Here is a 12,692-nt window from a genome sequence, read left to right as displayed (position 1 = left end):
GGAAGAAGGGGAAAACAGCTAGTTTGGCCAAAATCACGCCTACTGTACCTGCACTAGAATATATTAATCAATCAGTCCTTTCAATATCAAACCTTAACATAGTACAAACTAAATGCTTTTTCTTGGTAGATGCATTATTTCCAATTCTTCTCCCCCTTACAAGTAACTGTCAGAAGAAAATAGTAAAAAGAGACAATATCATAAACTATATGTACAGTATGTGAACAGTGTATTGATGAAGCAAACAAAAAGCCTCAAACAAAGCCCTTATTTCATTTCAGTATACATTATGTTAGCCTGTCATGGCTTTTTGTTTAATGAATCATCTTTGCCACATGTTGGTGTAGTAATGTGAATTAGTAAAGTGATTTTGAGAGGGATGCTGTGTTAGAATGGATAAGAAGCAACAAAGTTTGATCCAAGTGTGTAGTCTGACTTTAAATTACAAGCACCCTAATGTCAATACAACCATAACATTCAGTGCAACATCCTGCATTAAAATAAGCACTAAAAGTATTGCTGCTTAAATATCACTGCTGCTGAAACTGAAACGATTTCTAGGATACTTTTTTTCTGTGAGCCAATGTGATGCATCTCAGACATTTAAAGAGCATGGACCTGGAGCCTGCCAGGTCATAACGACTTCCCTCCCCTCTCTTTTGCAAGATACAATCATAGGCTGTCAGAGATATCAACTTTTCCCAACTTTGTGCGAGACATTTGCAGCAATAGTAGGTGCTCTCTCTCTCTCTCTCTCTTTTGACAGGTGAGAATTATACTGTGTCCTTGTCATCTGCAGAGAGAGAGAGAGAGAGAGAGAGAGAGAGAGAGAGAGAGAGAGAGAGAGAGAGAGAGAGAGAGAGAGAGAGAGAGCAAAGCTATTTCAGACTCTGGTAAGCCTGCCTCCATCTTTCGCTATCATGCATCTCCATCTGGTGAAATCTGTAATGCTGTTCAAAAGTATTATGTCAACAGACTGCTACGATTGATATTGACAGGAAGGAAAATAAAGAAATGAATGGGTTCAGCTTGAGGTGCTTCATTTCAAGCAAGAGATGATGGAAATATTGTCTTCTTAATGGAATCCAGTTTTCAATCAGTGGAATGAAGTTTGTGAATTAATAAAAGAAAAAATAGTGGAACACATACAGACACACACAGACACACCAGATCATTTGTTAATACTTGTTTCTTGATCCTACCTGACTGGACACCAGAAGAAGAGCGCGGAAACTCGCACATCTCGCAGTAAGGCAACAGGCTGCTGTTGGAGTAGGTGCAGGCCCCACAGCTCCACTTCTCAGTGGAAGGGTTGGGCTCCGACAGCTTCCGCGGGGCCATGGAGGAGACCAGGGCGCTGGGGCTGCCGGAGCCGATCACAGCAGCTGTTGACCGCCGCTTCCCACCGTATCGGGACCTGGGGCTTGGGCTGGGCTGTGGTGTCCGGAGCCTCTTCAGCTGGGGAGAGAAGTCCTGGTCGGGTGCGGAGGAGGTTTGGGAGAAGGACTCCTTCTCCTCTCTTCTTTCAGAGTTTGTTCCACTGCCAGTTGGCTGGGCAGCCTTCTCTGAGGAGACGGAGGGACACGTTTCTTCATCCTCTGTTCTCTTCCTCTTCTTCTCCCTGCTGGCGCTTGGGGAGAGGAAGGAACGAATGTCGTGCTGCTTCTCTTTCTCAAACTAAGAAAAAAAGATGCAAGTTAGTTTTTGACACTACAGCACACAGTTTGTTACATGAACGATAGATTTTAATCTACTGGTAAAGTAACAGAGCATACATGACATAAATCCTCCTTTTTTTTTTCCTTTTTCTAACAAATGTCACAAGGCAATCATTTCCCCTTTGATAAAAATACAAAGCAACATTTTCTGATGCCAAGTTGTATCCTGGTAACACAGGAAATAATAATGAAAACTACCTGATGACAAATAACGAAAAAGCACAGAAAACTATGAGAAATTCCATAAAGAAACAAACCGATTTAGTGTCTTCTGTGACACTGACACACATCTTGAGACCGCTTTGACTTAAGCAATTAAGTTCAAGTGTTTCTACTAAAACTAAAACATTTAATCTCACAACCCTCAGACATATTTATTATTATTTAAATATAGATGAGCTCTTTGGTTCTTTCTTGATTAGGGCATACAACTGCATCTATTAAAAATAAAGCCTTGAAACGCCAATCTCAACATGACCATGATTACTCCACTCAAAATGTCATCTTAGTTTTAAAAACTAATACTTTTTTTAAGTATGTTTGGTCTATACAATTATTCATAATCTGGCTTCTTTCCCGTTTGAAGGACTTTATTAAGCTCCACTCAGACAACATAACTAGAGTGAAGAGATCGCATGTGGTGAGTGACAGTGTTCTTTTCCCAAGGTCTTTATAAAATATGTAGTTTTCTCTATAACAGCAACCGAAATATTGAACTTCCTGCCTCTTTATAACAAAACGTCCTTAGATATTCAACTTACAGACTCAGTGATGTTATGTATACAAAGATGTAAGATGTCAAAAGACTGTATGAGCCAGAGGGCTGGGGGTGAACATCAGCAGTCTCCGTTTGAGTTCTTATTTGGTGTTCTTTTCTTATTATCTCAGAACTAAACAAAAAAAAAGGTAAAATGAACTGGTCCACTACTGATGTTCCTGATGAACTCTTCCAGTTGACTCACATGAGTGAAAAACACGTCATCTTTGGCATTTCCTGTGTTTCCCTCCAGCGGCAGCACCATCTCGCTCGGCGTCCACGCATCGGCAAAGTTGAGGAACTCCCACTTGTCCTTGTCGCCCTCGTCCGCCTTCAGGTATTCCTTTCTGCCATTTAAAGTGCTGCCAGTCACCGTTTCCTACAGGGACACACAGGACGCTCAGGGCCAGATGTACTAACGCTTTTGCGCCTACTTCAGGCGTATTGGTTTCGCAACGTGTGCGTAAAAGCATGGCGAGGTATGTACAAACAGGCCGCACTGAGGTAAAAGCGCAGATTGCCTATCGCGGGAACTGAAAATGGCAAATTGTGCTTTTCCGTGTCATGCATATGCATTCACGGGAGGGTCAAAGGGAAAGTGGGAGTTTCCCATAAAGAGATGGGAGGGGAAGCGTAAAAAACCGCCCATGAAAGTGTGCCTCTATTTTGCGGTGAAAATTCTCCGCCTCTTAAAAGCAGGTGTAAACCTGGAAGCGGGTTTCCTTGAATATGCCTCCTGGTGAAATGGCAGCAGTAAGGATCAGGATCATTTCAAACAGTCATAGCATCAGCAGCGGGAATGTCGCAGTCGGCACTCAGCCGTATCCTAGCACAAGTACTTAACGCATTGCTACAGCACAAATTACGGTATAGTGGGCGGAGAGAAAGGCGCTGATTACCAGATGAACTGCAGGTTTGGTAACTACGACGTAAGCCGAAGTATCACAGCGTGCGCTTTCTGCGGGTTGGACATGGCGCTGTAACGCTACATTTGCAAATGTACGTACATCTGCCCCTCAGTGTTCTTCTTTTCATGTTTCGGTTCGGTTCAAATGAGTTCTTTCCAAAATCACGTATTCTAATTAAGAGTATCCCAAGGACATTTATTATTGGAATAATTCCATTTTAATTAAACAAATCTAGACATCTGTGATTACTAACGTAAATCCCTGAAGCCTGTTCTCACATGCAAATCAATTTCACAAGTTTGTTCATGAATGCATGCCGCATATAAAGATACATGTTTTAGTAGACAGGCGCGTACTGGAACAGTGAGTATAAGGCAAACGTGTTATTTAAGCAGTTGATATGTTTTCAGCTATGTTACTATGTTCATTCCCCACAGATCAGGTGATCAATGCAAGAGGAATATATCAGTGAGATCACATTCAATTAAACTGATCATTAATTAGGTACATGTCTTTGTCATAAATGTTTGGTGAGACTGTGCGGACTTTCCAGTGATCTATCATTCAAATTAAACATGACATCAATGAATGCTTAATTGGTGGAATGTGTGGTGATAAATCAAAGGCTGAGCACAAATCTTTCCCTGAAACGTCACCCACAGTACCTTCTTATTGAGCATGGACCACATAACGGTGTCAAAAGTGCCCTTGGCAATGAGGTAGTGCACGTTGACCGAAGACGTTTGTCCAATACGGTGGGCTCGATCTTCAGCCTGCTTCATGTGGCCGGGGTTCCAGTAGAGCTCGGCAAACACCACGTGGCTGGCTGCGGTGAAGGTTAAACCCTGAAGAGGACACACACACGCACACACAAACACACACTAGCCCAATTAGAGCAAAAACACCTTATTCAACCACTTCAAATGGAACTCTCCACTTCACATCCACTGCAATGGTGAATTTTTTTTAATAACAGAATATTAGCAGCTAATTGCCACATCAGAGTATCAAGCACCGATCTCCTTTGATTGGAATGGATAACATTTGTGCCCATATTTGGTCACCCAGAATAATCTATGTCAAGTTAATTATTAAGAGTAAAATACATGTTCAGCATTTTTTTCTACTTGGACCAACCTCGATTATGATTCAATACAAACGACAACAGTCATCAGTATGACTAATATGCACCAAATGACTCTATTTAGCAATATTTTAAGCTATTTATTGTTGCATTAATAGTACAGCACTAGTTTATTTCTTCAGTGTTCATAGGTTTCATTTAATTAAAAAGTATTGGCACCAACTCTGTTTAGACATTACTTTTGATGGAATTCAATAATTTTTCATCCAGGATTAAGTGTGATTTGTGACTACTTGAATAGCAAATTTAGTTTTCAGTGGTTACAACAGCTCGGAAAATGCACTATATTACATTTCGATATCTCAACTGGAACAAAAAGTGATGTTGGGTCATAGATTTTGGGTGCGTTTGGGTGCGTTTGTGTGCGTGCGAGTACCTGACCGGCTGCCTGGATGCTGAGGATGGCCACCCGTGTCTCTGGGTCACTCTGGAACTTGTGGACCAACTGGATTCGTTCTGAGGATGGAACGCTGCCGTCGATACGGATATAAGCAGCCTGGAACAACAGAGGCAAGGCGACAAAATATTTAAGCTTTTGTGCTTTAAAGCTGCACTAATATCTATATTTCTTTAATTTGTAAGAGGAATAATGTGTGATTTGTCCTTTTCAAAAGTTACATAGTGTCACTTTAAATTTGCAGATAATTCCAACTTAAGGCTAGACAAACCAAGTCTTATATAATTATTTATCACAGCTGTATTAACCTAGAAGCGTAGTCATCTGAAGTGCACCTGCAAATACTGGAGGAGAAAATGTGTGGTTGTTGTGGTTAAAGTTCCATTAAATTAACTAAAAAGGTTCACACAGTTTGGGAGGGGCAGCATCTAAAAGGCAGAATTGTGCGGGAACATTAAAGGCAGGGAACATTTCATTAACCTGTATTCTATGCTGGAGATATTTCAATGACAGATGTGTGAATGAACACACCGTAGAAAACGTGAACAGAAGAGCCGCAATGAACTAGTTACTGCAAATAAAATAGCTTATTTGAAAAGAAAATGAGATCAATATACACAATATTTTCATAACATTTTATAACGCCAAACAAAGAAAGCAGCGGCTGCGTGTTGATTAAACCTGAACTTGACATTCACTGAGCTGCTAATGCACTGTGGCCACTGCACTCTTTTGATTTGGGTCCATCAGTCCTGCAGAGCTGCTCAGTGGCCGACAGTAGGAGAGTCTGTTCATACTGTGCAGCTCCCACGTGTGAATGAACTTTAACTGCATGAATATGAAGCGGAAGGTTGCTGAGAAACAACACAGAGGTCAGTTTGACGTTTCAGAGAAAAATAAAGGGGAAATAAATGTGCTTAGTGAGAACCAGGTTCTCAACATCTCAAGGCCATAAAAACATTCTGCCGTTTCGTCAGATTTACTAGTTTTAAACACTCACAACTTTATTAAAGAAACCCTCCAATCAGTTCGACAGCAGGTGAAAAATGGGAAAGTGTGAGCAGGAGAGCAGTGATAACGTCATGTGATTGGAGCGCAGTCACTTGTCTCTGCCGAGCCCCTCACCACAGCGCGTTGCCTGACGCTCCTTTTTTTAGCCCGTCTGTTAATTGGTGAGTGCGAACGCACCAGAGAGCGAGCGTCTCAGGGAGGAAAGTGCGATCACACGTCGTACCGCTGCATTACATTCAACGACACCTCCGCGACCCCTGCGTCGCACACAAACACGCGCACACGTATGCATACACACACTTGAACTGTTTCGCAGGTTGCTGGCGCCGAGCTAAGAGATATCGTTTGCTTGTGATGACTTGTGAAATGCGCCTTGGGAGATTAGCTGTGGAAGTAAAAGTTTACTTTCGAAGGGAGAAAAAGAAAAACTTTTCTTCTTTCTTTAGATGATGATTAATAGATAATTTAAGAGATGCTTAATAATAAACTTCTTCTATTGTGTTTCAAAATATAATTACCTACATATTGTACCTGCATTACACTGTACTGTACACTTGAATTTAGCACTAAAGTGGAAGACGCTAATAAATCATGACTGCTAACATCTGCTGTATGGCTCCCGCTGAAGCACAAGCCCAACTTGTAAGCTTAGTGCTCAGTACTCTGTCTAAGTTAATCACAGATACGGCAAGGATTTGACTTATAAACACAGCAGGACTATAGATGAAAGAATTAGCATGGAGCCAATTACCTCTGGTTAGCCAGTGAAATAGGACTACATTCTGCACTTTTAGTGCTTCCAGGTTACTGTTAATGGGTAATTCAGGTCTCTGTAGCTAGAAGAAAAAACAAAAACTTTCAAATCTGAAATAGAAATGACAGAATTGCGCCAAAATGAACTATCAACCATATAGAAAGAGTGCTCCCTCTCGCTTCAAAGGGATTGACAGAGCAAGAATAACACAAATCCTAGTACTTTTAAACCACCTTTCTGCTTTTAAGAGCATCATAGCTGATCATAGCTGACAAAAGCCCTGGAATTATGCATAGAAAAAGGAAGAAAATTAATGGTTAGCATGAAAGAGCAAGAAGCTTCAGTGACTGTACTGGCAAATTAATGAAAATACAATTAAATACTTTCACATTCTGATAATTCAGACAGAAAAAAATGTAGACAGAGAGAGAAAGAGAAATGGGTAGATAGATCGACAAAGGAGATTGGTAGATGGCTAGCTAGCAAGGAAATTGTCTGGATAGCTAGATAGATTTACTAGTAGCACCTTTCCACTACAGGAACTAGGTCATCAACCTGTGACCTATTTTACAAACCGGGGCATTTCAGTAATTAAAAAAGTGACAGCAAGACGTGCAAGATGTGATTTGTACGGTAGGTGAGTGAGGTAATCAGTTATGGGACTGAACTATGGAAGAAGTGGAGCTAATATTACTAGTTACTGATTTTCGAACTACTTTTAGTTTGCTCCACTACGCTCGTTGTGATCTTTTATTTTTAACACGGGTCATGTGTGTGATGGCTCTTATCGAGATCTGAAAGGTCGGGGGTGAGGAGGCCAATGATTTCCAAGGCAGTGTGTGATACAAACAATTTGTTCTTGTTGGAGACATGGTGGAAAAACAGGCAGAACAGTAGAGTAGCATGAATTCAACTGTGCGTTTAGAAACTCTCGCTGTCTGTTTTGATTGTTGAAAAAAAAAAAGATCAAGTCATTATTGCTGTATGACGTTGCTTACTAGGCCCTTTAAGACTTCTAAGAAGCTCCAGTTGCCTGCGGTTACCTTGGCCTCGATGGCGGCCTCGGTGCAGGCCTGCAGCATGGTGAGGTGGTGGGCGAACACCAGGAACTTCAGCTGCTCTGCCTCCAGCATCATCTTTATGTAGTCCTTCACAGCTCCCGCCTGGCCACGCACACACACACGCACACGCGAGAGAGAGAGATACAGAAATAGACACAGATGAAAGAGAGCCACTGAATCCATCACTTCACTGGTTGACCACACACAGAGGAATCGGCTAGATCAGTGAAGAAGTCAATTAATCACCGCGGCATCCTTTCTGTGTGATCGATTCTCTATTGAATGCCATGGATCCTGGCTTTAAAAAGAGACGGCACACAGAGCGACTGGGGCACATTTGTCAGCTCGCAGATAGTGAGAGCAAATCGATAACTCACAACGTGGAGGTATGATTGGTGTGTGCTCTTTCTTTTCGCATTTTGGACAAAATCAACCTTTTGATCCACACAAAACCAGATGAATTTCAGAATTTACCAACAACTTAATATAGACATATGGTTCTTTTTGAATGGATGTTCAACACTACAGAACTTCAGGACATTTTCAGATTTGTTTCAGGACTTGCAAACGTTATTAGGCTGGTTAAGTGTCAAAGTGACAGCTGCAGTCCAAAATTACTGCAGTAAGTAAAAGTTCAGTTCTCAACTATTTCATTCTGGAGTTATTTGCTTGGTCTATTCTTATGTAACCCTTTTATTTATTCATGCCTGGCATTTTTTGTTACCCGTTAGTCTTGTTTTATTTATGAAGTCAAATGGTAACAATGCTTAAAGAACATCACAGTCCAAATTTAACAAGATCTTGCTGGTTTCTGCCGACGTCGCCGGCCCTGATTGACAGTGTGAGGCTAAGCAGCAGAAGTGCGAGTGAGTTAACTGTACCCTGCAGGTATCTGTATCTATCATTTCACCGTGCGCTGCTGCCCAGCGATCACACTGTGATGGCTGTGGCCGTCCCCGCTACCTTCTGCAAAGTTGGAGAGAATGTGCTGTATGAGCGTGTCATTGAGCATCTAGGCTCGGCCCATTTCAGAGCCCCAGGCCAAAAAGCAGCCGAGAATAGCACCAACTAGTGAGAAATACTGAGTTTTGATTTGAGTCGAACAGAGCCCTTACTAGACGGTTTTGGAGACAGGTCTTTTTCCGTCTCGTGAATCACACCCTTATAATCTCCACACCTCCTGCAACCTGACAACCTCTGCTGCCATCACACCTGCTCTGGTGGGAGAACCTCTGCTTTGCCTTGCTGATAATTAGCCGATGCGCCTGATAATGAATCTCTCCGCCAGGCCTACCGACCCTGTTCTGATCTGGGGGGTCCTCATTACTGACGGCTTGGCTTCGCCGGCTTCCTTCCGCTGAGTTTAATTAGTGCACAAACTTCTCGGCTGTCTGAAGCGGCCCGTTAGCTTGCTTTAAAGTCCAGCATCAGAGCTGTCCTCTCTGGGTAATTGGGAGCAGATGCTTGGCGGGTAAAGCAATAAAAATACCCCAAAGGCATTTGGCAGCTCCGTCGCCAGGCGGACTGGCAGGCAGGGGCCATGATGCCCGTCAGAGTGACATAGATGTGTGAATCTCTCACACCATTCCACCCCCCCTGATGATCCAAAAAAAGAAGAAAGAACGCGTTTTTTTTTTCTTTTTCTGAAGTAGAAAGTGTGTCTGGCTCTAAAAACCAATAGGAGAGGAAATGAGACTGGGCTGGCAGTATCGGCATGGAGGTGGGTGAGTGGGCGGGGGGGGCTTTGTAATGAAAGGAGGTCCAGTGTTAGGCTAAACTGAGCAGAAATCCAATCAGCAAACAACGCCAAGCGCAGAAAAGATCCAAGCTTGGAGGCAGGCTGAGCGAGTAACGTGTCAATGATTGCATTCTGTGGTTATCTCCGGTCTTCGTTAACCTCGGGGCTACGCTCCTCATGGCTGAGGGCGTCGGGCTAATTGAGAGGAATGCCAGCTCTTGAACATGGCAGATGATTGGAGAGGGATACTACATTTGGTGGAAATGTTTACTCAACTACAAATATAAGAAACTTAGGAACTGCCTATTTTAATAGCATCAAGATTACTGAGAAATTGATATAAGTGTGTAAACTGATCAGAGGTTGAAAACTATATTACTGTGTTACAAATGTTTCCTTACTGAGGAACAGGAAATGTAAATGCTTGTAAGATTTCTCGACACCGGCTGCTCTGACCCCAACCTTCCTCGTACTGTGCGTATCAAGCCACCTTCCCACATTGCTTATTTCTCGCTCATTAAAAAAAAAAATATATATAAAAAAGCGCCACTTCAAACTGAGAGCCAACTGAGTTTCCATAGCAACAACATCACAGAGATGCTATTTTAGTGCGGTGTGTAACTTTGAGATAAGGTGTAATCATGCCAGGCTGGACGAAACTAAATAATACCTCAGTTATAACTCCCTACTTTGTCTAAGTGCTTTCACTGGCGACCATTAGGCTCTGTTACCATGGCAATGCCTTTCCATGCGATCTTAGTGAGTGGTTGGCCAAACGCTCTGAACATGATGCTGTACTGTACCATCAATTCACCATTTCCTGAAACAGGAAAATTAATAAAAATTGCAGTCTTTTGCCAATTTCTAAGCTATTTAAAAGGATCCGGATAATATATGTATTTTAGATTTTTGAACGGTTTGATCTCAGAGGAGTCATAGAGGGTAAAAACCATTGGAAGTTCAACCACAGGACACATTTCCAATCCATCTAGAGAAGTATGACAATATGGCCCTAATGATGTGATGCTGTCTGTTTTCTCAGTTTGTGTTGTAATGTAAAATTGGGGGTAGCTTTATCCAACATACTTTTAACACAAAACTATTAGGGGAGTTTGTTACATTTTTGGCTTCATTTGTTGTCAGGTGTTAGATTTCCTCATTCTAATGGTTACTGACCAGATGAGGCTCACCCAAATATGAGATATTTTCAGGACAGCTTTAATTAAAACATTAAGGTCAGTGGTTCTCAAACTTTTTCTGTCATGGTCCCCTCTGAAAGCAGAAAAAAACTAATTACTAATTAAAACTTAAGAACATGATGTGCATGTTTGCATTAACTTAACTACAGTGCAAATAAAAAATTAAAGTTAAAGGAATAGTTCAACATTTTGGGAAACACTATTTAGATGCATTCTTGTTGACAGCTAGACGACAATAATGTTAACACACTCTTGTAGCCTTAGAGGTGCTGGTATGTGGATTATGTTACCTTTGGACAGAGCAAGGCTGGTCATTTCCCCATTTCCAGCCTTAATGCTAAGCTAAGTGAGCCAGCTGCTGGCTGTAGCTTCATATTCGCCATACAGACATGAGAGTGGCATTGATCTACTCATCTAACTCTCTGCAAGAAAGCAAACAAGCTATTTCCAAAAACTGTTTCTTTAATTCAATCACATTGTTAACTGCTCAACAGCACAGCTTGAAAAAGGAGACATTTTTTTCAGACACAAAAGACACAATGCTCTCCCAAACTGTGGGCGCTCATAACGACTGACTGAAATGAAATGCACGGCGGTCAAACTAAAACCAAGGTTGGTTTTCTGAGCTGTTGGAAAATAAACATTTTTCCTGCGGTATGAAATGTTAACACAATGAGCAGGGCCAGTGGTGAAAGCAGGATCTCGGCATTAAACTATGATGTTTGAAGGATAAGGATCGTGTCCCTGAAAGTCAATGAAAGACTAAGACCAACAATGTGTTAGTACGCCTTTCAATACTTTCTGACCCTGTTTTCTGAACACTCAGCCTCAAGCTCCCTACTGAAGGTCTTTAAAAAAAATGCTATAAATATATAGTTTTACTTTTTTTTTAAAGCATTTACAATTTACTAAATCGAATAGAAACTCTAGTTTTCAGCAAATGCTGAGCAGTAAGAAATACTGCATTTGTTGGGGACTATTGTCAGCTGTGGATTAATCCACATTTGGTATGTTTTCACGACAATCTGTCTCATTGATGTGTTTTTTGGACAAAAACGGAGCTCTATGACACAGGCTTTGTGACACACTGACAATACTTGGTTAGTAGGATTCAGAGAAATATAGAATATCTCCAGCCTTATACATTGAAGGTATACTGTATAATGACATAGGCTAGGGTTAAAACAAGAAATACTCCATTACCTTGGCAATAGCTGTTTGCTTGTACATTTGTGTGACCAGGCCCATGACCTGAGTGAAGGGGTTGTCCGTGGCGCTGACCCCCGACCCCATTCCCTTCATCAGTCTCTCCCACTCTGCGAAGCTGGCTGAGGCCTCCTGCAAGCAAGAAGAGCGCAAAGACAGTGAGGCCGTGTCACTTATTTCTTCATCCATCCAGCCTTCCCTCTCTCTTGTTCTCTACTGTTTTTGAGATATAAAGGGCAAAACAATTAATGGTGCTGCTGGGTGTCCTACTTTCCCTGGAAGAGAAAGAAAGAAAGAGGGAGAAAAGAGAGAGAGAAATAGATGGAGAATTCCCAAGGATGCCACCCCCTCCAACTGGGCTGCTGTGTTAGGTGGGTCATGAGCATCTCCCAATTATAGCCGCCTTGTGACAAGCCGGGGTCGAAGATGGAGAAGCAACCGGGCCGGTACAATAAATCAAAGACGCCTCGCGTGCTCTCAAGGTGATTGGCGAGAAGTATTTAAGGTGGGTGTGGAGAGCGGAGAGGATCGCAGTGGGAAAGGCTGCCGGTAAAGAGCAGCATATGCTACCTCCTGTTCATAAACAAGACAAGCAGAGAGGCCGTGCATTTCTTGTCAGCATGTGGGTTAGCCATATTTATCATAAAAACATATGAAAGTTAGTGAATTAACAGTCCATTCTTTTCAATATTTTGTACTACACCGCAAAGTATGTAGAAATGTAGAAGGAAAAGCAGCATGCTGTATCAAATAATTGCAAAGCTTGGGTTTGATTCAATTTCCCTGCATTAATTCCAGT

The 12,692-nt window shown here is 41.9% G+C and overlaps 1 protein-coding gene across 1 annotated transcript in view; it reads right to left on the bottom strand.

Moving 5' to 3' along the window:
* The window catches only part of zranb3 (zinc finger, RAN-binding domain containing 3), a 74,813-nt gene that overhangs the window by 38,251 nt on the left and 23,870 nt on the right, over window positions 1–12,692 (bottom strand). Inside the window, 6 exon segments of the mRNA XM_028571625.1 lie at window positions 1,203–1,677; window positions 2,681–2,854; window positions 4,049–4,228; window positions 4,904–5,023; window positions 7,733–7,852; window positions 11,891–12,025. Of these exon segments, the coding sequence (XP_028427426.1) occupies window positions 1,203–1,677; window positions 2,681–2,854; window positions 4,049–4,228; window positions 4,904–5,023; window positions 7,733–7,852; window positions 11,891–12,025 (1,204 nt within the window).

This window comes from Perca flavescens, chromosome 24 (genome assembly GCF_004354835.1).
Source record: "Perca flavescens isolate YP-PL-M2 chromosome 24, PFLA_1.0, whole genome shotgun sequence".
In the NCBI taxonomy this organism is placed as follows: Eukaryota; Metazoa; Chordata; class Actinopteri; order Perciformes; family Percidae; genus Perca; species Perca flavescens.
This window is presented reverse-complemented; position numbering and strand designations above follow the sequence as displayed.